Here is a 25,619-nt window from a genome sequence, read left to right as displayed (position 1 = left end):
TTTTAAGAACCACAGGTTCAAGATTTACAAGTAATACTTCAAATGAAAGGTATTTCATGTAGGAACTTTAGGAACTTTGAATTAGCAAAATAGCATATACAGTTTTCACAAAAATGGCAATAAGCTATTTTAAAACTAGACACAGTGCAATTTTCAACAGTTCCTGGGGGAGGTAAGTGTTTGTTAGTTTTTGCAGGTAAGTAAACCACCTACAAGGTTCAAGTTTGGGTCCAAGGTAGCCCACCGTTGGGGGTTCAGAGCAACCACAGTTACCACACCAGCAGCTCAGGGCCGGTCAGGTGCAGAGGTCAAAGTGGTGCCCAAAACGCATAGGCTTCAATGGAGAAGGGGGTGCCCCGGTTCCGGTCTGCCAGCAGGTAAGTACCCGCGTCTTCGGAGGGCAGACCAGGGGGGGTTTTGTAGGGCACTGGGGGGGACACTAGTCCACACAGAAAGTACACCCTCAGCAGCGCGGGGGCGGCCGGGTGCAGTGTGCAAACATGCGTCGGGTTTGTAATTGAAATCAATGGGAGACCAAGGGGTCCCTAGGGTGGCATAAGACATGCTGCAGCCCTTAGAGACCTTCCCTGGCATCAGGGCCCTTGGTACCAGGGGTACCAGTTACAAGGGACTTACCTGGGTGCCAGGGTTGTGCCAATTGTGGAAACAATGGTACATTTTAGGTGAGACAACACTGGTGCTGGGGCCTGGTTAGCAGGATCCCAGCACACTTCTCAGTCAAGTCAGCATCAGTATCAGGCAAAAAGTGGGGGGTAACTGCAACAGGGAGCCATTTCTTTACACAAGCCCCCCCCCCCCCAGCCCACAGGCCAGGAGACTCAGCCAAAGCTGGGAGAGTCTTCCTAGTCTGTCAGGCGAGGAAGAGTAGAGGAAATAGGCTGGTTTGTTGCAGGGCCTACTCTGCCTTGCATCCTCCTGTTCAGGTCATTCCCTCTTGGGAACTGACCCACTTCCACAGTGATAGGACCTAGTCTGAATTGCCTCTTGTCTGTGTCTTTAATGTCTCCACCCATTCTCTCTATTTTGGGGTTAGAGGTATCCACCTCTGCTAATCTTATCTTAGCCAGGGTCACCCCTAGCTTACCCAAAGAGGTTACCCAGAGCTGGAGTAACCCCACCATGACCAACAGGGTCAGGGGGCCTAACTTGCTATTTGACATGGGGTCAGACCACCATGCCAAGGATAGTGCAGCCATAAAGGCTAACACCCAGCAGAGGCCACTGACAGCTGTCAGTGCCCAGAACCACACCTTTAGCTCTTCACCTACAAGGGAAGGGGCTAAGTTACAGGCTTCTTTGGGTTCAGGGTGCCTGTCTGCTGTAACAGAGTGGGGGGTTACCACATCTTGTAGTAAACACCCTTCTTCCACTCTTTCTTCTGTTAGCTGAGGAGCCACCCACTCAGGCTTAACAGTTGCCTGACTAGCCAGGACGTCTTGTGGGTCAGGTTGGACGTTACCAATGCCACTTGTGGAGTTCTCCCCTACTGGAGCAGAATCTCCTTGGCTTGCTGGAACCTTGGCTAAAGGTTGTCCACCCTTCCTACACTGTTTTCTTTTCTTTTTCTTCTGGGGCCTACTTGCAGTTACTGCAGAGGTAGCACCTCCAGAATCCTTGGGAGAGGACTGGCACTGGACCAGTTCCTCTCTTGGGCTCTGACTAACCTCTGGGTAGTCATTTCCAAGGAGACAATCAAGGGGGAGGTCTGTACTGACTACCACCCTTCTCCAGCTAAAAGTCCCACCCACTTCTATGGGCACAAAAGCCACAGGCCTATCAGTGACCCTGTCTGGGCTAACTCTTACTCTGGCAGTCTCACCTGGGATGTACTGGTTTGAGAACACCAGCCTGTCATGCACAATAGTGTGACTGGCACAAGTGTCTCTCAGGGCAGTGGCTGGGATTCCATTCACCAATAGGTGGTGGAAGTGTCTACTTCCCTCTGGAATCTCCAACTCACCTGTTGGGCCCTTCTTCCAGTTGAAGGCTATGAAGAGAGGAGTCATCCCCAATGGCTACACTGGTCACCCCTGGGATTTTGCCCACCGTTGGGGGTTCAGAGCAACCCCAAAGTTACCACACCAGCAGTACAGGGGCGGTCAGGTGCAGAGGTCAAAGTGGTGCCCAAAACGCATAGGCTTCAATGGAGAAGGGGGTGCCCCGGTTCCAGTCTGCCAGCAGGTAAGTACCCGCGTCTTCAAAGGGCAGACCAGGGGGGTTTTGTAGGGCACCGGGGGGGGACACAAGTCCACACAAAGTACACCCTCAGCGGCACGGGGGCGGCCGGGTGCAGTGTGCAAACAAGCGTCGGGTTCGCAATAGGAATCAATGGGAGACCAAGGGGTCTCCTCAGCGATGCAGGCAAGGGGGGGCTCCTCGGGGTAGCCACCACCTGGGCAAGGGAGAGGGCCACCTGGGGGTCGCTCCTGCACTGGAGGTCGGATCCTTTAGGTCCTTGGGGCTGCAGATGCAGTGCCTTTACCAGGTGTCGGGTCTTTGAAGCAGGCAGTCGCGGTCAGGGGGAGCCTCGGGATTCCCTCTGCAGGCGTCGCTGTGCGGGCTCAGGGGGGTCAACTCTGGCTACTCACGGTCTCGTAGTCGCCTGTGAGTCCTCCCTGTGGTGTTTGTTCTCCACAAGTCGAGCCGGGGGCGTCGGGTGCAGAGTGCAAAGTCTCACACTTCCTGCGGGAAACGTGTGTTGTTTCAAAGTTGCTTCTTTGTTGCAAAGTTGCAGTCTTTAGGGAACAGAGCCGCTGTCCTCAGGCTGCAGATGCAGTGCCTTTACCAGGTATCGGGTCTTTGAAGCAGGCAGTCGCGGTCAGGGGGAGCCTCGGGATTCCCTCTGCAGGCGTCGCTGTGCGGGCTCAGGGGGGTCAACTCTGGCTACTCACGGTCTCGTAGTCGCCGGGGAGTCCTCCCTGTGGTGTTTGTTCTCCACAAGTCGAGCCGGGGGCGTCGGGTGCAGAGTGTCAAGTCTCACGCTTCCGGCGGGAAACACAAGTTGTTTCAAAGTTGCTTCTTTGTTTCAAAGTTCCAGTCTTTGATGAACAGGGCCGCTGTCCTCAGGAGTTCTTGGTCCTTCTAGATGCAGGGTAGTCCTCTGAGGCTTCAGAGGTTGCTGGACCCTGGGAACGCGTCGCTGGAGCAGTGTCTTTAGAAGTGGGGAGACAGGCCGGTAGAGCTGGGGCCAAAGCAGTTGGTGTCTCCGTCTTCTCTGCAGGTTTTTCAGTTCAGCAGTCCTCTTCTTCTTAGGTTGCAGGAATCTAGTTTCCTAGGTTCTGGGCAGCCCCTAAATACTGAATTTAGGGTTGTGTTTAGGTCTGGGAGGGCAGTAGCCAATGGCTACTGTCCTTGAGGGTGGCTACACCCTCTTTCTGCCTCCTCCCTGAGGGGAGGGGGGCACATCCCTAATCCTATTAGGATCTGCAAGATGGAGGATTTCTAAAAGTCAGAGTCACCTCAGCTCAGGACACCTTAGGGGTTGTCCTGACTGGCCAGTGACTCCTCCTTGTTTTTCTCATTATCTCCCCTGGACTTGCCGCCAAAAGTGGGGGCTGTGTCCAGGGGGCGGGCATCTCCACTAGCTGGAGTGCCCTGGGGCATTGTAACACGAAGCCTGAGCCTTTGAGGCTCACTGCTAGGTGTTACAGTTCCTGCAGGGGGAGGTGTTAAGCACCTCCACCCAGAGCAGGCTTTTGTTTCTGTCCTCAGAGAGCACAAAGGCCCTCACCACATGGGGTCAGAAACTCGTCTCTCAGCAGCAGGCTGGCACAGACCAGTCAGTCCTGCACTGAACAATTGGGTAAAATACAGGGGGTATCTCTAAGATGTCCTCTGTGTGCATTTTTAAATAAATCCAACACTGGCATCAGTGTGGGTTTATTATTCTGAGAAGTTTGATACCAAACTTCCCAGTATTCAGTGTAGCCATTATGGAGCTGTGGAGTTCGTTTTTGCCAGACTCCCAGACCATATACTCTTATGGCTACCCTGCACTTACAATGTCTAAGGTTTTGCTTAGACACTGTAGGGGCATAGTGCTCATGCACCTATGCCCTCACCTGTGGTATAGTGCACCCTGCCTTAGGGCTGTAAGGCCTGCTAGAGGGGTGACTTACCTATGCCATAGGCAGTGGGAGGTTGCCATGGCACCCTGAGGGGCGTGCCATGTCGACTTAGTCGTTTTCTCCCCACCAGCACACACAAGCTGGCAAGCAGTGTGTCTGTGCTGAGTGAGGGGTCCCTAGGGTGGCATAAGACATGCTGCAGCCCTTAGAGACCTTCCCTGGCATCAGGGCCCTTGGTACCAGTTACAAGGGTCTTACCTGGGTGCCAGGGTTGTGCCAATTGTGGAGACAATGGTACATTTTAGGTGAAAGAACAGTGGTGCTGGGGCCTGGTTAGCAGGGTCCCAGCACACTTCTCAGTCATGTCAGCATCAGTATCAGGCAAAAAGTGGGGGGTAACTGCAACAGGGAGCCACTTCTTTACAGTCACCCTTGCAGAAGGCCTTACAGCCCTAAGGCTGGGTGCATTATATTACATGTGTGGACATATGGGTAAGAGCAGATATGCTCCCGCTATGTCGTTGTCGATTCTCAGACATTGTGAGTGAACAGGGAAGCCATTTTAAGCATGTGTTAAACATTGGTCAGTATGAGTTTTCCAGCTACATGATGGCTTCACTGAAAATAGGTATGTTTGGTATTGAACATCTCATATTAACAAACCCTTACTGATTCCAGTGATGGATTTATCAATACATGCACCCAGAGAACACCTTGGAAGTGCCCTCTGAAAAGCTACCAGCTGCTGGTGAGCTCACGGACTAGTTCAAGCCAGTGTGCCACCAGAAGATGAGAATACGACCCCCAAGCGTGTGAGAGGCTTTGCTCTCTAGAGGTCAGAAACAAAGTCTGCTTGGCATGGGTGTTACACACCCCTCCCCACAGGATGACCTGCATTCCCAGGCAGGAGGCTAAAAAAAAGCCACCGCCTTTGGTATGTAGATCTGGCCTTCCTCAGAGTGAGATGTCGACCCCCTGCCCCAGTGCCCACCTGGAACCTGGACAGGTGGGAAAATTAGCTATGCAAGAGGCGAGTTGCCTTTTAAGGCTGGACACAGCCACCCTGAAATGCACACAGCCTTAAAAATTCTGCTGTCTTGTGTGTAGTGGAATTTAGGAACTCTGGAGAGTGTGATGCCCACACTCCAGAGGAAGTGGTCATCTAAGGGGTGTAGTGACCCCAAGGGCAAGTAGCCCATAGGCTACTACCCTTCACTCCCCTTAACGTCTCCTAAATTGAGTATTTAGGGGACCCCCTAATACCAGGACTTCAGATCTTCGCTGGACTCAAAAGGAGCAGTGGACAAGAAGCCTGCTGAACCCCACAACCGAGGAGCACAACAAACTTGATGCCAACCCTGCTAGCCTGCCTGCTGCACCTGACCCTCGAGGAGCAATTGACCTGCCCTGCTGCTGCAACCTTCAAGAAACGTTGATAGCTGCCAGTGCTTCGCCAAGAAGAACTCCCTTGAAGCAGAGGAGCTGTTTCCCTGCGTCTGCAGGCAACCCAAGAAAGAACTGCGAGGACCGGACCCACCAAAACCCGATGCCGGATAATACCACTGCACCTGAGCCACCTAGCTCGAGAGGGCAACAGGTGTCAATGTGGTCCCCAGACCCTCCAGAGACAAAGCCCACCTTGAGGTCGCCCACAGTGGACTTCACAACTGCGTCTGCAGCCTGTTTCTGCAGACCCCCCTGTAACCACAAGTGACCAGGAGACAGAAACCCGACGCCTCAAAACACATCTGCACCCGCCCGCCCCTGATCGAGGAGAAAAGAACCAAGGGTGTCCCCACGTCTCCCAGCCTCGTGAGACCTGAGCCCAATTGTTAACTTGGTTGGACTGGGCCCCCAGTCCACACCTGCAGACTGTTTCTGCAGACCCCCCCCTGCAACCGCGAGTAACTCCAGCATGGGCCAGAAGAAACCACTGCACCTGAGCCCCACAGCCTGAGTAGAAGTAGACCTACATTGTCCCCACATGCCGAGGACCTCGAGGGTCGAGCCCCCCCAGTGGGTTCCCCCTGACTGACCTTCCAGACCCCGCTTGCAGCAACTTCCCGACCGGACGGTTTCCCGTAGAAGGGAATGGGACATCCGACCCCTTAACCCACACCTGCACCTGGATTGCCCAAAGCCTCCTGAGGTGACCTGTTGGTCTGGCCTTGGACCCTGCCCCATACTCAACATTCCTGTAACTCGCTGTGCAATGTCCGAATGCAGTACATGTTTTTCCCCGATAGGATAACATTGCTGTACCCAAAAATCCCACTGTGTCCACTTTTAAAAACTGTAAAAAAAAAAAAAAAAATCCTATCTCAACAAGTACCCACCTCTTTCTGGTGATCTTGGTATCAAAGTTTATATCAAAGTACATGTTATTTTTAATAAATTGGTGTTGGATTTTTTTTTATAGAGCGTGTATATCACTTACTGTATGAGTTTTGCCTTGCATGCTTAGCACCACTGTAGGCAGCTGGCTCTTTGTGGTATATCAAATAACTAGATACACTGTGTAAAGAGTTATGGGGTTCCCCAATGAGTGGACGGGGCTTACTATGCAATCCCAAAGTGCTCTGTTTAGGTGTAGTGTGGTCGAGCAGCCTTAGGCTTAACACAGAGGAGTGCAAGACATCTACAAATACACACAATATTCAATAAATATGACGCACAACTCAAAAAGGAGTTCCACACTAATTCATAAGTAGTAAGTATCTTTATTTATGTTTAGGCATTAGAAAAAAATTGTTCAGGTAAGTATGTTTTAAATGGGAATTCTTTTCACTTTAAAAAGTGGGCAATTTCTGAGTTCTCTGATGTTATCCTAGAGGAGAAAAAACAAGTTCTGCAAACAGGTAGAGTACAGCCAATTACAAGACCAATCTCCAGGAGTTAAGGTGAGTGGTGGGCAAGGTCCAAGCCAGCACCAGCAGTACACCACCAGCAGCACAGGGACTGCCGAGTGCAGGGTGCAAAACAGCGTTGGGTGCCCAATGCGTTTCAATGAAGATCAGTCACTGTGAAAAGAGGCTGCAGGCTCTGGCCAGCAGGCCAATCTGGCTGAACCAACAGCAGGGCTCAGGCCTAGGTAGGCAGCTTTGTCCTCTTCTCCATTGCTCAGAGGCGACGGGTGCAGGGGTGTCTTCAGGTGGTGGATTTGTTTCTGACCGGAGTTGTCAATTTAGAGGGGGCTGCGTGCAGAGGCTGCAGGCATCGTCAGGGAGTCCAGGAGGGGTGAAACCATGATAGATTCGGACTCTGGAGGGCTAGGGAACCTTGTTGGCACGGGTGGTCCACTTCATCTCTGGTCGGTGACAGCGGGTACAGTGGTGACTTCAGGTGTGGGGTTTTGGCAGTCCTGGAGGCTTCTGAGTCCCTTCTTTGGGGTTTGCTGGAGAACAGGCTGCTGTTCACGGGAGGTCTTGCATCTTTTTCTAAGGCAGGCAGTCCTCCGAGGTTTCTGGAATTCAAGCTGCAGGATGAATCGGCTTTAGTGCAGATTTCAACGAGGAATGCAGATAGGCCGGCAGGGTTGGTATCAGGTCAGCTTCTTTTTTTCTCCTCTTCTGCTATCACAACTCTGTGATGTTTTTAGGCTTCTTAGGTCGTCAGGATCCGCTTCTCTGCTGCCAGGGACTCCCCTAAATACTGAATTTAGGAGAGTAATGGGGAGTGTAGGGTAGTAGCCAATGGGTTACTTACCCTTGGGGTCACTAAACCCCCCCCGTATGACCACTTCTCTGGGAAGTGGGCTTAACCCTGTCTGGGAATTCCTAAATCTGCCAACACCAATATGGCAGATTCTGAAATGTAGTGTCCACATCAGCTCACCTTAGGGGTGGGACTGACCGGAGGGTTGGGCAGAAGCAAGATCTGCATACCAAGGGTGGTGGGCTTCTTTGAAGCTTCCCGACCTTGGAATGTAGATTTGCAGCTCATCCTATTAGGTATGGGTACGGAGCTGACTTTGTAGCTGACCGCCAGACAGCAGAGGCTCTTACCCTAGGACGTCAGACTCGTGTGGTGGTGACAGGTTGGTTCAAATTAGTTAGCAAGCACTCCAGACGCCTGGAGGTTTTCAGGGGGCACCTCTAAGGTTCCTCTCTGGGTGTATGTATTGATAAATCCATCACCGGAATGAGCGTGGGCTTATCAATACGAGTTTGATACCAAACATCCCTATCTTCAGAGAAGCCATCATGTAGTTGGGGAACTCGTATTGTCCAGTGTCTAGCACATATATATTCAAAATGGCTTCTCTGTCCTCTTACCCTGACTATGTCTAAGAATCAACAAAGATATAACAAAGACATGTGTGCTCTTGCTGATATGCCCTCACATATAAAATAATGCACCCTGCCTTAAGGCTGTCAGGCCTGCTGTATGGGTGACTTACATATATTGCATGCAGTGTTAGGGGACATGGCACACATGCTGTGTGCTATATTGTGTTTGCACTTTTGTCTGCATCAAGACATGCAGTCTGCAGTGGCATCCTGTCATGTACTTGGTGAAGGGTCCTTTAGTGTGACACAATTCATGCTACAGCCCTTAGGGACCCTCTTTACTACCTCAGTTGGCCCTAGGTACCAGGGGTACCATTCACTAGGGACTTACAGAGGGACTTACAGAGGGTGCAAAAGGGTTTGCCAATTAAGGAAATGTAAGGAAATGCCTCCTTGGCATGGTTACCCCCTGGCTTTTTGCCTTTGCTGATGCTATGTTTTGAATTGAAAGTGTGCTGAGGCCTGCTAACCAGGCCCCAGCACCAGTGTTCTTTCCCTAACCTGTACTTTTGTATCCACAATTGGCACTCCCTGGCATCCAGATAAGTCCCTTGTAACTGGTACCCCTGGTACCAAGGGCCCTGATGCCAGGGAAGGTCTCTAAGGGCCGCAGCATGTCTTATGCCACCCTAGAGACCCCTCAGTCAGCACAGACACACTGCTTGCCAGCTTGTGTGTGCTAGTGAGAACAAAATGAGTAAGTCGACATGGCACTCCCCTAAGGGTGCCATGCCAGCCTCTCCCTGCCTATGCAGTATAGGTAAGACACCCCTCTAGCAGGCCTTACAGCCCTAAGGCAGGGTGCACTATACCATAGGTGAGGGCACCAGTGCATGAGCACTGTGCCCCTACAGTGTCTAAGCCAAACCTTAGACATTGTTAGTGCAGGGTAGCCATAAGAGTATATGGTCTGGGAGTCTGTCAAACACGAACTCCACAGCACCATAATGGCTACACTGAAAACTGGGAAGTTTGGTATCAAACTTCTCAGCACAATAAATGCACACTGATGCCATTGTACATTTTATTGTAAAATACACCCCAGAGGGCACCTTAGAGGTGCCCCCTGAAACTTAACCGACTATCTGTGTAGGCTGACTGGTTCCAGCAGCCTGCCACACTAGAGACATGTTGCTGGCCCCATGGGGAGAGTGCCTTTGTCACTCTGAGGCCAGTAACAAAGCCTGCACTGGTTGGAGATGCTAACACCTCCCCCAGGCAGGAGCTGTAACACCTGGCGGTGAGCCTCAAAGGCTCACCCCTTTGTCACAGCACCGCAGGACACTCCAGCTAGTGGAGTTGCCCGCCCCCTCCGGCCACGGCCCCCACTTTTGGCGGCAAGGCTGGAGGAAACAAAGAAAACAACAAGGAGGAGTCACTGGCCAGTCAGGACAGCCTCTAAGGTGTCCTGAGCTGAAGTGACTCTAACTTTTAGAAATCCTCCATCTTGCAGATGGAGGATTCCCCCAATAGGATTAGGGATGTGACCCCCTCCCCTTGGGAGGAGGCACAAAGAGGGTGTACTCACCCTCAGGGCTAGTAGCCATTGGCTACTAACCCCCCAGACCTAAAAACACGCCCTTAAATTTAGTATTTAAGGGCTCCCCTGAACCTAAGATTTAGATTCCTGCAACTACAAGAAGAAGGACTGCTAAGCTGAAAAACCCCTGCAGAGGAAGAACAGAAGACACCAACTGCCTTGGCCCCAGACTTACCGGCCTGTCTCCTGCCTTCCAAAGAAACCTGCTCCAGCGACGCTTTCCAAGGGACCAGCGACCTCTGAATCCTCTGAGGACTGCCCTGCTTCGAAAAAGACAAGAAACTCCCGAGGACAGCGGCACTGCTCCAAAAGAACTGCAACTTTGTTACAAGGAGCAGATTTAAAGACCCCTGCAACTCCCCGCAAGAAGTGTGAGACTTGCAACACTGCACCCGGCAACCCCGACTCGACTGGTGGAGAACCAACAACTCAGGGAGGACCCTCCGGCGACTCTACGACTGTGAGTAACCAAAGTTGTCCCCCCTGAGCCCCCACAGCGACGCCTGCAGAGGGAATCCCCAGGCTCCCCCTGACCGCGACTGTCTTAACTCCATTTCCCGACGGCTGGAAAAGACCCTGCACCCGCAGCCCCCAGCGCCTAAAGGAACTGAACTTCTGTGCAGGAGTGACCCCCAGGAGGCCCTCTCCCTTGCCCAGGTGGTGGCCACCCCGAGGAGCCCCCCCCTTGCCTGCCTGCATCGCTGAAGAGACCTCTTGGTCTCCCATTGAAAACTAAAGGAAACCCAACGCTTGTTTGCACACTGCACCCGGCCGCCCCCGCGCTGCTGAGGGTGTACTTTTTGTGTGGACTTGTGTCCCCCACGGTGCCCTACAAAACCCCCCTGGTCTGCCCTCCGAAGACGCGGATACTTACCTGCAGGCAGACTGGAACCGGGACACCCCCTTCTCTCCATTGAAGCCTATGTGTTTTGGGCACCTCTTTGACCTTTGCACCTGACCGGCCCTGAGCTGCTGGTGTGATAACTTTGGGGTTGCTCTGAACCCCCAACGGTGGGCTACCTTGGACCAAAAACTGAAACCTGTAAGTGACTTACTTACCTGTTAAAACTAACAATATCTTACCTCCCCCAGGAACTGTGAAAATTGCACCAAGTGTCCACTTTTAAAACAGCTTATTGTGTTTTATGTAAAAAGTATACATGCTAAAGTAATGATTCAAAGTTCCTAGAGTACTTACCTACAATACCTTTCAAATGAGATATTACATGTAAAATCTGAACCTGTGGTTCTTAAAATAAACTAAGAAAATATATTTTTCTATAACAAAACCTATTGGCTGGATTTGTCTCTGAGTGTGTGTACCTCATTTATTGTCTATGTGTATGTACAACAAATGCTTAACACTACTCCTTGGATAAGCCTACTGCTCGACCACACTACCACAAAATAGAGCATTAGTATTATCTCTTTTTACCACTATTTTACCTCTAAGGGGAACCCTTGGACTCTGTGCATGCTATTCCTTACTTTGAAATAGCACATACAGAGCCAACTTCCTACAGGAAACAACTGTGTAGTTTTGGGAAAGAGATCTGGCACTGGGGACCTGGTTAGCAGGAAAAAAAGTAGGGATAACCGTGTCAGAAGGAGGCACTTTCCTGCAGCTATCCTCTGATATGCCTAACTGCTCAACCACACTACCCAAACAGAGTATTTTGGGTGTCATTCGTACTGCTGTGATACCTCTGGGGTTTGTCTGGACTCTTCACACAGTGTACCTCATTTTGGTCCACTATATAAAGAGCATGCTTCCTACACTTGGCAATAGAACAAGGGGGCTACCTTGCCTTTTTTTTTTTTTTTGAAAGCCCTGGGGACCTGCCAAGGGTACCTACTGGACTAACTGCTTAAGGAAGTTCCTGCGCACCTGAAAGTGGGGGCAAAGAAAGTGTGTTGCTAGTTTCAAGCTTAAGACCAGACGGTTTACTGTACTGTAGATCATCATTTTAAACCGCTTTGAAGAGGTTTCCCAGCTTCTATCTGTTTGAGTCTGATTTGATGGCCTTAATCCTGAATGGGCAAAAACAGCCGCCAGAAATTCTTCGAAGTCTGTGAAGGTTCCACATGGAAAATGCTCTGACATATCTTGTCCGAATTAGACATTGCTAGCTAGGGGCTGGATCACTAAATGAGTCTTCATGGTTCTGGGGTTTTTGATTAGATAGCTCCTCTTCATAAGGCACATCCTTAGTGATTCCTTCCAGGTGGGCAGTCTGGGAATGATTCAAAACTGCATCCGCAATCGGCAACCTAATGAGGTTGTTTCCCTACAAACTATGTCAATGTTCCTTATGCCAACCAGCATCCTCTCTCATCATCCACCTGGAGCTGTACTTCTACCATGGGAGAACTTCCCTCGTTCATCTAATGCATCTTTGGCCATGCTTGCACAGGGTGTAGACTCTCGGAGAGCAGTGTTACCCTCTGTAGAGAGTGGTCAGATTCACCTTTCAACACATCCACAGGTTCACAAGGCTAGCTTTGCTAAGGTCTTAGGTGTGAAAGATTAGACTTGTAATCTGAGCAACTGGATTGACTTCCTTGATGGGGCAGTCTCTGTAGACATTTCTGTTAATTCCATACCTAAAGCAACCATCGTCCTTAGAAGGAGTCGTAGTGTGGTTGCCACCATTCCCCAGTGTCCCTGCTGAAGACCCATGCCACTTATTTTTCCTGTATGGCTGAGTGCCCTGGGAAATGAAAGTACAATTTCCTTAGGTTTTTGGCCATGCTTCTGAGAGTCTTTTCCCCAGTGGGCCTTTTTGATGCAAACTTTTGACGGTCCACTTGTCAGTAGCTATTGCTAGCTTCTTGGAATCCAGCTCCATGAAGGCAATGAAGTACTGCTTGAGTTTTGCTGAACCCTTGTCTCTAAGCCCTTCAGGTAACAATATGTTCTGTTGGATAGACAAGTTAATGTCTACATTCTATGTATCTGTTATTGAGGGAACTGTGTGTATGTAGGGGTTTCTTGGGGGTGTATGCGGCGGTTAAACCTGCTCGTGCTTTGGTCAGTTAAAGCTATCCATCTTGTCCATTTTTGGTTTTGCTTTTCTTTAATCTTTGATATAACTTTGATGTTATTTTGAAAAATAATGTTCGATGGCATCTGTCGCTGTAGATACGCATGTTTTGCATAGCTCGCCATCTGGTGTTGGGTCGGAGTGTTACAAGTTGTTTTTCTTCGAAGAAGTCTTTCGAGTCACGGGACCGAGTGACTCCTCCTTTTGTCTCCATTGCGCATGGGCGTCGACTCCATCTTCGATTGTTTTTTTTCCGCCATCGGGTTCGGACGTGCTCCTGTCGCTCCGAGTTTCGGAATGGAAAGATAGCTAAATTTCGGAAGATTTTCGTCGGTATTGTTGCGTTCGGGATCGGCGTAGTTAGATTCAACACCGCATCGAAGATCGAAGAGCTCCGGTGCCCTTCGGGGTAGTTTTCGATCCCCCATCGGGCCTGGTCGGCCCGACCGCGTGTAGAAGAACGCCGATGGAACGGACCCCGTTCCGTTTCTGTCCCAAATGCCACAACAAATACCCCTATACAGACCAACACTTGGTCTGTAACCTGTGCCTGTCACCTGAGCACAGTGAAGACACTTGCGAGGCCTGTCGTGCGTTCCGGTCCCGAAAAACACTCCGAGACCGTCGAGCCAGAAGACTTCAAATGGCGTCAACGCCGACAGCCCACCGAGAGTTCGAGGAACAAGAAGAGGAAGAAACCTTTTCGATCCATGAATTGGACTCCGAGGAATTCGACGATCCACGAACCGTGAGTAAGACGTCGAAAACCACTCATAAGAAGATTGACAAGGCCCAGGGGACGCCACTGCCACCAGGCCATGGCTCGACCCATAAATTCGGTGACCGACCGTCGGCACCGAAAAAGGCCCAAACAGTGCCGAGACCGTCCGACTCCGGTCGAGACACTGCCACGCAGCCTTCTCGGGACCGAGAAAGTGCTGGAGACAAGCATCGACACCGAGATATCGGTGTAGACACGGCTCAACGCCGAGACAGCGGCACTGACGAAGATCGACGCCGAGAGGTTTCTACTCCGAAAAAGAAAAAAGTCACCTCGGAGCCGAAAAAAGATGCAGACAGGGTTTCGGTGCCAAAACAACCTGCAACCGACCCAGTTTCAGGCTCTTATACAGAAGAGCAATCACTGACCTCCCAAATGCGAAAGCATAGGTTTGAGGAAGAGCTGCAATCCACCGATGTAGACCATACGCAGAAACGTATTTTTATACAGCAGGGGACAGGAAAGATAAGCACCCTTCCCCCTATTAGGAGAAAGAGAAGACTGGAATTTCAAACTGACCAAACACCACAAACAAAAATGGTGAAAAAGGTTACTCCGCCACCCTCTCCTCCACCTGTAATTAACGTCTCACCAGCACAAACTCCATCACATTCCCCGGCTCACACCACCATGAGCCAAGGTGACCAGGATCAGGACGCATGGGACTTATACGACGCCCCTGTGTCAGATAACAGTCCGGAGGCATACCCTACAAAGCCATCACCACCAGAAGACAGCACTGCATATTCTCAGGTGGTGGCTAGAGCAGCACAATTCCACAATGTAAGCCTCCACTCAGAACAAGTCGAGGATGACTTTCTATTCAACACCCTCTCCTCCACCCACAGCTCCTACCAAAGCCTGCCTATGCTCCCTGGTATGCTTCGGCACGCAAAAGAAATCTTTAAGGAGCCGGTCAAAAGTAGGGCAATCACACCAAGGGTGGAAAAAAAGTATAAGGAGCCTCCTACAGACCCTGTTTTCATCACTACACAGCTGCCACCAGATTCTGTCGTTGTAGGAGCAGCTAGGAAAAGGGCCAACTCCCACACATCAGGGGATGCACCACCCCCAGATAAGGAAAGCCGCAAGTTCGATGCAGCTGGAAAGAGAGTCGCAGCACAAGCTGCAAACCAGTGGCGCATCGCTAACTCTCAGGCACTACTTGCGCGCTATGACAGAGCCCATTGGGATGAGATGCAACACCTCATTGAACATCTACCCAAAGAACTACAAAAGAGGGCAAAGCAAGTGGTTGAGGAAGGACAGAACATTTCAAACAACCAGATACGCTCCTCCATGGACACAGCAGACACAGCTGCAAGGACAATTAATACATCTGTGACCATCAGAAGGCACGCATGGCTACGAACGTCTGGGTTTAAGCCAGAGATACAGCAGGCAGTTCTCAATATGCCATTCAACGAAAAAGAACTGTTCGGTCCAGAAGTGGACACGGCGATTGAGAAACTTAAAAAAGACACGGACACTGCTAAAGCCATGGGCGCACTCTACTCCCCGCAGAGCAGAGGAAATTACAGCACCTTCCGCAAAACACCCTTTAGAGGGGGGTTTCGGGGTCAGGCCACTCAAGCCAGCACCTCACAGGCAACACCGTCCAGTTACCAGGGACAGTACAGGGGAGGCTTTCGGGGCCAATACAGAGGAGGGCAATTCCCTAGGAATAGGGGAAAATTTCAAAGCCCCAAAACCCCTACAACTAAGCAGTGACTCACATGTCACTCATCCCCTCCACACAACACCAGTGGGGGGAAGAATAGGTCATTATTACAAAGCATGGGAGGAAATCACTACAGACACTTGGGTTCTAGCAATTATCCAACATGGTTATTGCATAGAATTTCTACAATTCCCTCCAAACATACCACCAAGAGCACAACATTTATCAAAACATCACTCCGAGCTCCTGGAGATAGAAGTTCAAGCCCTATTGCAAAAGAATGCAATCGAATTAGTACCAAACACACAAATAAACACAGGAGTTTATTCACTGTACTTCTTAATACCAAAGAAGGACAAAACGCTGAGACCAATCCTAGACCTCAGAATACTAAACACATACATCAAATCAGACCACTTTCACATGGTCACACTACAAGAAGTGTTACCATTGCTGAAACTACACGACTACATGACAACCTTAGACCTCAAAGACGCGTATTTCCATATACCAATACATCCATCGCACAGGAAATACCTAAGGTTTGTATTCAAAGGAATACATTACCAATTCAAAGTATTGCCTTTCGGTTTAACAACAGCACCAAGAGTCTTTACAAAATGTCTAGCAGTAGTCGCTGCACACATCAGAAGGCAGCAAATACATGTATTCCCGTATCTAGACGACTGGCTAATCAAGACCCATTCGTTAACAAAGTGCTCACACCACACAAATCAAATCATACAAACCCTCTACAAACTAGGGTTCACCGTCAACTTCGCAAAATCCAACATTCTGCCGTGCAAGGTACAACAATACCTAGGAGGCATAATAAACACAACAAAAGGAGTAGCCACTCCAAGACCACAAAGAATTCAAAATTTGAACAACATCATACAACGCATGTATCCAACACAAAAAATACAAGCAAAGATGATATTACAACTCCTAGGCATGATGTCTTCATGCATAGCCATTGTCCCGAACGCAAGACTGCACATGAGGCCCTTACAACAGTGCCTAGCATCACAGTGGTCACAAGCACGGGGTCACCTTCTAGATCCTGTGTTAATAGACCGCCAAACTTACCTCTCGCTTCTATGGTGGAACAATATAAATTTAAACAAAGGGCGGCCTTTCCAAGACCCAGTGCCACAATACGTAATAACAACAGATGCTTCCATGACAGGGTGGGGAGCACACCTCGATCAACACAGCATACAAGGACAATGGAACGTACATCAAACAAAACTGCATATAAATCACCTAGAACTGCTAGCAGTTTTTCAAGCACTATAGGCTTTCCAACCAATAATAGTTCACAAATACATTCTCGTCAAAACAGACAACATGACAACAATGTATTATCTAAACAAGCACGGGGGGACACACTCAACGCAGTTGAGCCTGCTGGCACAAGAGATATGGCGTTGGGCAATTCACAACCAAATTCGCCTAAAAGCACAGTTTATCCCAGGGATTCAGAATCAACTCGCAGACAATCTCTCTCGAGATCACCAACAGGTTCACGAATGGGAAATTCACCCCCAAACTCTGAACACTTACTTCAAGATCTGGGGAACACCTCAAATAGACTTGTTTGCGACAAAAGAGAACGCAAAATGCCAAAACTTCGCATCCAGATACCCACACAGGCAGTCCCAGGGCAATGCCCTATGGATGAACTGGTCAGGGATATTTGCCTACGCTTTTCCTCCTCTCCCTCTCCTTCCTTATCTGGTAAACAAACTCAGTCAAAACAAACTCAAACTCATATTAATAGCACCAACTTGGGCAAGGCAACCCTGGTACACAACGCTGCTAGACCTATCAGTAGTACCCCACATCAAATTGCCCAACAGGCCGGATCTGTTAACACAACACAACCAACAGATCAGACACCCAGATCCAGCATCGCTGAATCTAGCAATCTGGCTCCTGAAATCCTAGAATTCGGACACTTACAACTTACCCAAGAGTGTATGGAAGTCATAAAGCAAGCCAGAAGGCCATCCACCAGGCACTGCTATGCAAGTAAATGGAAGAGGTTTGTTTGCTACTGCCATATTAATCAAATCCAACCACTACAAGCAACTCCAAAGGATGTAGTGGGTTACTTGCTTCACTTACAAATATCTAACCTAGCTTTCTCTTCCATTAAAATACACCTTGCAGCAATATCTGCATACCTGCAGACTACCTATTCAACTTCCCTATATAGGATACCAGTCATTAAAGCATTCATGGAGGGCCTTAAAAGAATTATACCACCAAGAACACCACCTGTTCCTTCATGGAACCTAAATGTTGTCTTAACTAGACTTATGGGTCCACCTTTTGAACCCATGCACTCCTGCGAAATACAGTTCCTAACCTGGAAGGTTGCATTTCTCATCGCCATTACTTCTCTAAGAAGAGTAAGCGAGATTCAGGCGTTTACAATACAAGAACCTTTTATACAACTACACAAAAATAAGGTCGTCCTAAGGACTAATCCTAAATTTTTACCAAAGGTTATTTCACCGTTCCATCTAAATCAAACAGTGGAACTTCCAGTGTTCTTCCCACAGCCAGATTCCGTAGCTGAGAGGGCACTACATACATTAGATGTCAAAAGAGCATTAATGTATTACATTGACAGAACAAAGAACATCAGAAAGACTAAACAACTATTTATTGCATTCCAAAAACCTCATGCAGGAAACCCAATATCAAAACAAGGTATAGCCAGATGGATAGTTAAATGCATCCAAATCTGCTACCTTAAAGCTAAACGACAGCTGACCATTACACCAAGGGCACACTCAACCAGAAAGAAAGGTGCTACCATGGCCTTTCTAGGAAACATCCCAATGCAAAAAATATGTAAGGCAGCCACATGGTCTACGCCTCACACATTCACCAAGCACTACTGTGTAGACGTGTTATCCGCACAACAAGCCACAGTAGGTCAAGCCGTATTAAGAACATTGTTTCAGACTACTTCCACTCCTACAGGCTGAGCCACCGCTTTTGGGGAGATAACTGCTTACTAGTCTACGCAAAACATGCGTATCTACAGCGACAGATGCCATCGAACTGAAAATGTCACTTACCCAGTGTACATCTGTTCGTGGCATCAGTCGCTGTAGATTCGCATGTGCCCACCCGCCTCCCCGGGAGCCTGTAGCAGTTCGGAAGTTACCTTCAACTATTTGTATATATATCATTTTTAACCTTAAATAGGTACATACTTAGTCACTCCATTGCATGGGCACTATTACTACAATACAACTCCTACCTCACCCTCTGCGGGGAAAAACAATCGAAGATGGAGTCGACGCCCATGCGCAGTGGAGGCAAAAGGAGGAGTCACTCGGTCCCGTGACTCAAAAGACTTCTTCAAAGAAAAACAACTTGTAACACTCCGACCCAACACCAGATGGCGAGCTATGCAAAACATGCGAATCTACAGCGACTGATGCCACGAACAGATGTACACTGGGTAAGTGACATTTTCATTATCTTTTCCTTTACCTCCGACAGTGACATTAAAAAAGCCCGCTTGCTGCTCAAGTCAGTACGTGAAACAAACCCTCATCATCCTCCAGCTTGGATTGCCTCCGCTCGTTTAGAGGAAGTCACTGGAAAACTTCAAGTAGCCAGAAACCTAATCATGAAGGGAACAGAGATGTGTCCCAAGGTATGTCTCCTTCCCATGTCGGCCCTCTGTTATGAGGGAGAGAACAGTATCTCTCTCCACTGTTGGTGTTTGATTAATCAGTCGGTGGTTAGTCCTTAAAGGATTCTGCAAACCACAGTTGGCAAGCGTGTGCTGGGTAAGTCTCTGCCAGACTGACATCCTAGTGTCTGATGACTTGGTGCCTACTGATCTCAGAGGATAGGGCATTGGAAGACTGTATTCGATCTTCAAACAATCCTTAGGGTTAAATATATCCTCGAATGAATGTTTCATCGTTCACTAGGCTCAACCATTTCACTCTTTTTGGGGAGAAACCTTCTACTATAATGTTGAATAGAAAATAATTATCTCGGACCCAGTTCACAGAACGCATGGCCCAAGAATTTCACCCTGGATTTAAGGCACAAGTAAAAGGCATATACTACTTCTAGCTCTGGTGGTTCATGGGATAGTTAAGAATAAAATACTGAACCACTGAGGGCTGAATGATGGCGGTAGCACACTAATCTTGCCTTAACATGGTTGATGGTTATTGTTTGCGGTGCAGAGTGAAGATGTGTGGCTTGAAGCTGCCCGACTGCAACCCGGTGACACAGCGAAAGCGGTGGTGGCTCAAGCGGTCCGTCACTTACCACAGTCTGTCCGGATCTACATTCGAGCAGCAGAGCTGGAGACTGACATCAGGGCCAAAAAGCGGGTGCTCCGGAAAGGTAAGCACCTCTTTGGAGGCTAGTATTTGTGATTGTACCTGAAAGCAATATGTTACCCATTTGTGAGGAGAAATAACACCTGCAAGTGTGTAATCAATTTAGAGCTCTTAGTATGTGTTTGTTATTGCAGAGTAGGAAGTTTGAGCAAATATCCTACATGTTGAACAAACATAGCGCCTAGATGCTTTTAATACCACAAGAGAGGGGATTCCAGGAAACAATATGTATATTTTTGAGTGTAGCGAGTCCAGTGTTTTGAGACTGTTAGTTTCATATAAAAATGTAATGTTAAATGAAATGAAAAGGCTTGTGTGTATTTTTGGTATGCTTGATTGCAATCTGTATTCTTCTGAAGGCAGTGCTGGATTCTCAGTTCTGCCTGCATGTCCGTCCATCCTACTCTGTACGTAATACACGATTTCCTGCACTACCCGGCTGTATGCATTATTCCTGGCCTGCCTCTGCATTAATGTGACTCTAGAGGTATTGCAGTCTTCCTCACAATAAGTTATACAACATGTAAAGAAATGGCTCCCTGTTGCAGTTACCCCCCACTTTTTGCCTGATACTGACGCTGACTTGACTGAGAAGTGTGCTGGGACCCTGCTAACCAGGCCCCAGCACCAGTGTTCTTTCACCTAAAATGTTCCATTGTCTCCACAATTGGCACAACCCTGGCACTCAGGTAAGTCCCTTGTAACTGGTACCCCTGGTACCAAGGGCCCCGATGCCAGGGAAGGTCTCTAAGGGCTGCAGCATGTCTTATGCCACCCTAGAGACCCCTCACTCAGCACAGACACACTGCTTGCCAGCTTGTGTGTGCTGGTGGGGAGAAAATGACTAAGTCGACATGGCACTCCCCTCAGGGTGCCATGCCAACCTCACACTGCCTGTGGCATAGGTAAGTCACCCCTCTAGCAGGCCTTCCAGCCCTAAGGCAGGGTGCACTATACCACAGGTGAGGGCCTAGGTGCATGAGCACTATGCCCCTACTGTGTCTAAACAAAACCTTAGACATTGTAAGTGCAGGGTAGCCATAAGAGTATATGGTCTGGGAGTCTGTCAAAAACGAACTCCACAGCTCCATAATGGCTACACTGAATACTGGGAAGTTTGGTATCAAACTTCTCAGAATAATAAACCCACACTGATGCCAGTGTTGGATTTATTAAAAAATGCACACAGAGTGCATCTTAGAGATGCCCCCTGTATTTTACCCATTGGTTCAGTGCAGGACTGACTGGTCTGTGCTAGCCTGCTGCTGAGAGACGAGTTTCTGACCCCATGTGGTGAGGGCCTTTGTGCTCTCTGAGGACAGAAACAAAAGCCTGCTCTGGGTGGAGGTGCTTCATACCTCCCCCCTGCAGGAACTGTAGCACCTAGCAGTGAGCCTCAAAGGCTCAGGCTTCGTGTTACAATGCCCCAGGGCACCCCAGCTAGTGGAGATGCCCGCCCCCCTGGACACAGCCCCCACTTTTGGCGGCAAATCCAGGAGAGATAATGAGAAAAACAAGGAGTCGTCACTGGCCAGTCAGGACAGCCCATAACGTGTCCTGAGCTGAGGTGACTCTGACTTTTAGAAATCCTTCATCTTGCAGATGGAGGATTCCCCCAATAGGATTAGGGATGTGCCCCCCTCCCCTCAGGGAGGAGGCACAAAGAGGGTGTAGCCACCCTCAGGGATAGTTGCAATTGGCTACTGTAGGAAGTTGGCTCTGTATGTGCTATTTCAAAGTAAGGAATAGTATGCACAGAGTCCAAGGGTTCCCCTTAGAGGTAAAATAGTGGTAAAAAGAGATAATACTAATGCTCTATTTTGTGGTAGTGTGGTCGAGCAGTAGGCTTATCCAAGGAGTAGTGTTAAGCATTTGTTGTACATGCACATAGACAATAAATGAGGTACACACACTCAGAGACAAATCCAGCCAATAGGTTTTGTATAGAAAAATATCTTTTCTTAGTTTATTTTAAGAACCACAGGTTCAAATTTAACATGTAATATCTTGTTTGAAAGGTATTGCAGGTAAGTACATTAAGAACTTTGAATCATTTCAATTGCATGTATACTTTTCAAGTTATTCACAAATAGCTACTTTAAAAGTGGACACAGTGCAATTTTCACAGTTCCTGGGGGAGGTACGTTTTTGTTAGTTTTACCAGGTAAGTAAGACACTTACAGGGTTCAGTTCTTGGTCCAAGGTAGCCCACCGTTGGGGGTTCAGAACAACCCCAAAGTTACCACACCAGCAGCTCAGGGCCGGTCAGGTGCAGAGTTCAAAGTGGCGCCCAAAACGCATAGGCTTCAATGGAGAGAAGGGGGTGCCCCGGTTCCAGTCTGCCAGCAGGTAAGTACCCGCGTCTTCGGAGGGCAGACCAGGGGGGTTTTGTAGGGCACCGGGGGGGACACAAGCCCACACAGAAATTTCACCCTCAGCGGCGCGGGGGCGGCCGGGTGCAGTGTTAGAACAAGCGTCGGGTTCGCAATGGGAGTCGATGAGAGATCAAGGGATCTCTTCAGCGCTGCAGGCAGGCAAGGGGGGGCTTCCTCGGGGAAACCTCCACTTGGGCAAGGGAGAGGGACTCCTGGGGGTCACTTCTGCAGTGAAAGTCCGGTCCTTCAGGTCCTGGGGGCTGCGGGTGCAGGGTCTTTTCCAGGCGTCGGGACTTAGGTTTCAGAGAGTCGCGGTCAGGGGAAGCCTCGGGATTCCCTCTGCAGGCGGCGCTGTGGGGGCTCAGGGGGGACAGGTTTTGGTACTCACAGTCGTAGAGTAGTCCGGGGGTCCTCCCTGAGGTGTTGGTTCTCCACCAGCCGAGTCGGGGTCGCCGGGTGCAGTGTTGCAAGTCTCACGCTTCTTGCGGGGAGATTGCAGGGTTCTTTAAAGCTGCTCCTTTGGATAAGGTTGCAGTCTTTTTGGAGCAGGTCCGCTGTCCTCGGGAGTTCCTTGTCGTCGTCGAAGCAGGGCAGTCCTCAGAGGATTCAGAGGTCGCTGGAGCAGAGATCTTTGGAAGGCAGGAGACAGGCCGGTGAGTTTCTGGAGCCAAGGCAGTTGTTGTCTTCTGGTCTTCCTCTGCAGGGGTTTTCAGCTAGGCAGTCCTTCTTCTTGTTGTTGCAGGAATCTAATTTTCTAGGGTTCAGGGTAGCCCTTAAATACTAAATTTAAGGGCGTGTTTAGGTCTGGGGGGTTAGTAGCCAATGGCTACTAGCCCTGAGGGTGGGTACACCCTCTTTGTGCCTCCTCCCAAGGGGAGGGGGTCACAATCCTAACCCTATTGGGGGAATCCTCCATCTGCAAGATGGAGGATTTCTAAAAGTTAGAGTCACCTCAGCTCAGGACACCTTAGGGGTTGTCCTGACTGGCCAGTGACTCCTCCTTGTTGCTTTCTTTGTTCCCTCCAGCCTTGCCGCCAAAAGTGGGGGCCGTGGCCGGAGGGGGCGGGCAACTCCACTAAGCTGGAGTGCCCTGCTGGGCTGTGACAAAGGGGTGAGCCTTTGAGGCTCACCGCCAGGTGTTACAGCTCCTGCCTGGGGGAGGTGTTAGCATCTCCACCCAGTGCAGGCTTTGTTACTGGCCTCAGAGTGACAAAGGCACTCTCCCCATGGGGCCAGCAACATGTCTCTAGTGTGGCAGGCTGCTGGAACTAGTCAGCCTACACAGACAGTCGGTTAAGTTTCAGGGGGCACCTCTAAGGTGCCCTCTGGGGTGTATTTTACAATAAAATGTACACTGGCATCAGTGTGCATTTATTGTGCTGAGAAGTTTGATACCAAACTTCCCAGTTTTCAGTGTAGCCATTATGGTGCTGTGGAGTTCGTGTAAAACAGACTCCCAGACCATATACTCTTATGGCTACCCTGCACTTACAATGTCTAAGGTTTTGGTTAGACACTGTAGGGGTACCAGGCTCATACACTGGTACCCTCACCTATGGTATAGTGCACCCTGCCTTAGGGCTGTAAGGCCTGCTAGAGGGGTGACTGACCTATACTTGCATAGGCAGTGAGAGGCTGGCATGGCACCCTGAGGGGAGTGCCATGTCGACTTACTCGTTTTGTTCTCACTAGCACACACAAGCTGGCAAGCAGTGTGTCTGTGCTGAGTGAGGGGTCTCCAGGGTGGCATAAGACATGCTGCAGCCCTTAGAGACCTTCCTTGGCATCAGGGCCCTTGGTACTAGAAGTACCAGTTACAAGGGACTTATCTGGATGCCAGGGTCTGCCAATTGTGGATACAAAAGTACAGGTTAGGGAAAGAACACTGGTGCTGGGGCCTGGTTAGCAGGCCTCAGCACACTTTCAATTGTAAACATAGCATCAGCAAAGGCAAAAAGTCAGGGGGCAACCATGCCAAGGAGGCATTTCCTTACACAACCCCCCCCCCCCAAACGAAAGAGGATGAGACTAACCTTTCCCAAGAGAGTCTTCATTTTCTAAGTGGAAGAACCTGGAAAGGCCATCTGCATTGGCATGGGCAGTCCCAGGTCTGTGTTCCACTATAAAGTCCATTCCCTGTAGGGAGATGGACCACCTCAACAGTTTAGGATTTTCACCTTTCATTTGCATCAGCCATTTGAGAGGTCTGTGGTCAGTTTGAACTAGGAAGTGAGTCCCAAAGAGGTATGGTCTCAGCTTCTTCAGGGACCAAACCACAGCAAAGGCCTCCCTCTCAATGGCACTCCAACGCTGCTCCCTGGGGAGTAACCTCCTGCTAATGAAAGCAACAGGCTGGTCAAGGCCATCATCATTTGTTTGGGACAAAACTGCCCCTATCCCATGTTCAGAGGCATCTGTCTGCACAATGAACTGCTTAGAATAATCTGGAGCTTTAAGAACTGGTGCTGAGCACATTGCTTGTTTCAGGGTGTCAAAGGCCTGTTGGCATTCTACAGTCCAGTTCACTTTCTTGGGCATTTTCTTGGAGGTGAGTTCAGTGAGGGCTGTCACAATGGATCCATATCCCTTCACAAACCTCCTGTAGTACCCAGTCAAGCCAAGGAATGCCCTGACTTGAGTCTGGGTTTTTGGAGCTACCCAGTCCAGAATAGTCTGGATCTTGGGTTGGAGTGGCTGAACTTGGCCTCCACCTACAAGGTGGCCCAAGTAAACCACAGTTCCCTGCCCTATCTGGCATTTGGATGCCTTGATAGAGAGGCCTGCAGATTGCAGAGCCTTCAAAACCTTCTTCAGGTGGACCAGGTGATCCTGCCAGGTGGAGCTAAAGACAGCAATATCATCAAGATAAGCTGTGCTAAAGGACTCCAAACCAGCAAGGACTTGATTCACCAACCTTTGGAAGGTGGCAGGGGCATTCTTTAAACCAAAGGGCATAACAGTAAACTGATAATGCCCATCAGGTGTGGAGAATGCTGTTTTCTCTTTTGCTCCAGGTGCCATTTTTATTTGCCAGTACCCTGCTGTCAAGTCAAAGGTACTTAAGAATTTGGCAGCACCTAATTTGTCTATGAGCTCATCAGCTCTAGGAATTGGGTGGGCGTCTGTCTTGGTGACAGAGTTGAGCCCTCTGTAGTCCACACAAAACCATCTCTTTCTTTCCATGTTTGGTGTGAGGTTTGGGGACTAAGACCACTGGGCTAGCCCAGGGGCTGTCAGAGCGCTCAATTACTCCCAATTCCAGCATCTTGTGGACTTCCACCTTGATGCTTTCCTTAACATGGTCAGTGTAAAGAAATGGCTCCCTGTTGCAGTTACCCCCCACTTTTTGCCTGATACTGATGCTGACTTGACTGAGAAGTGTGCTGGGACCCTGCTAACCAGGCCCCAGCACCAGTGTTCCTTCACCTAAAAT

General features: G+C 49.5%; 1 protein-coding gene across 1 annotated transcript in view; it reads left to right on the top strand.

Moving 5' to 3' along the window:
• PRPF6 (pre-mRNA processing factor 6) overlaps positions 1-25,619 on the top strand; it is a 594,778-nt gene that overhangs the window by 207,405 nt on the left and 361,754 nt on the right. Inside the window, exons 8-9 of the mRNA XM_069243240.1 lie at positions 18,949-19,105; positions 19,653-19,815. Coding sequence (XP_069099341.1) covers positions 18,949-19,105; positions 19,653-19,815 — 320 coding nt within the window. The remainder of the gene's footprint in view (positions 1-18,948; positions 19,106-19,652; positions 19,816-25,619) is intronic.

The sequence above is a fragment of the Pleurodeles waltl genome, chromosome 7, assembly GCF_031143425.1.
Source record: "Pleurodeles waltl isolate 20211129_DDA chromosome 7, aPleWal1.hap1.20221129, whole genome shotgun sequence".
Taxonomy (NCBI): Eukaryota; Metazoa; Chordata; class Amphibia; order Caudata; family Salamandridae; genus Pleurodeles; species Pleurodeles waltl.
This window is presented reverse-complemented; position numbering and strand designations above follow the sequence as displayed.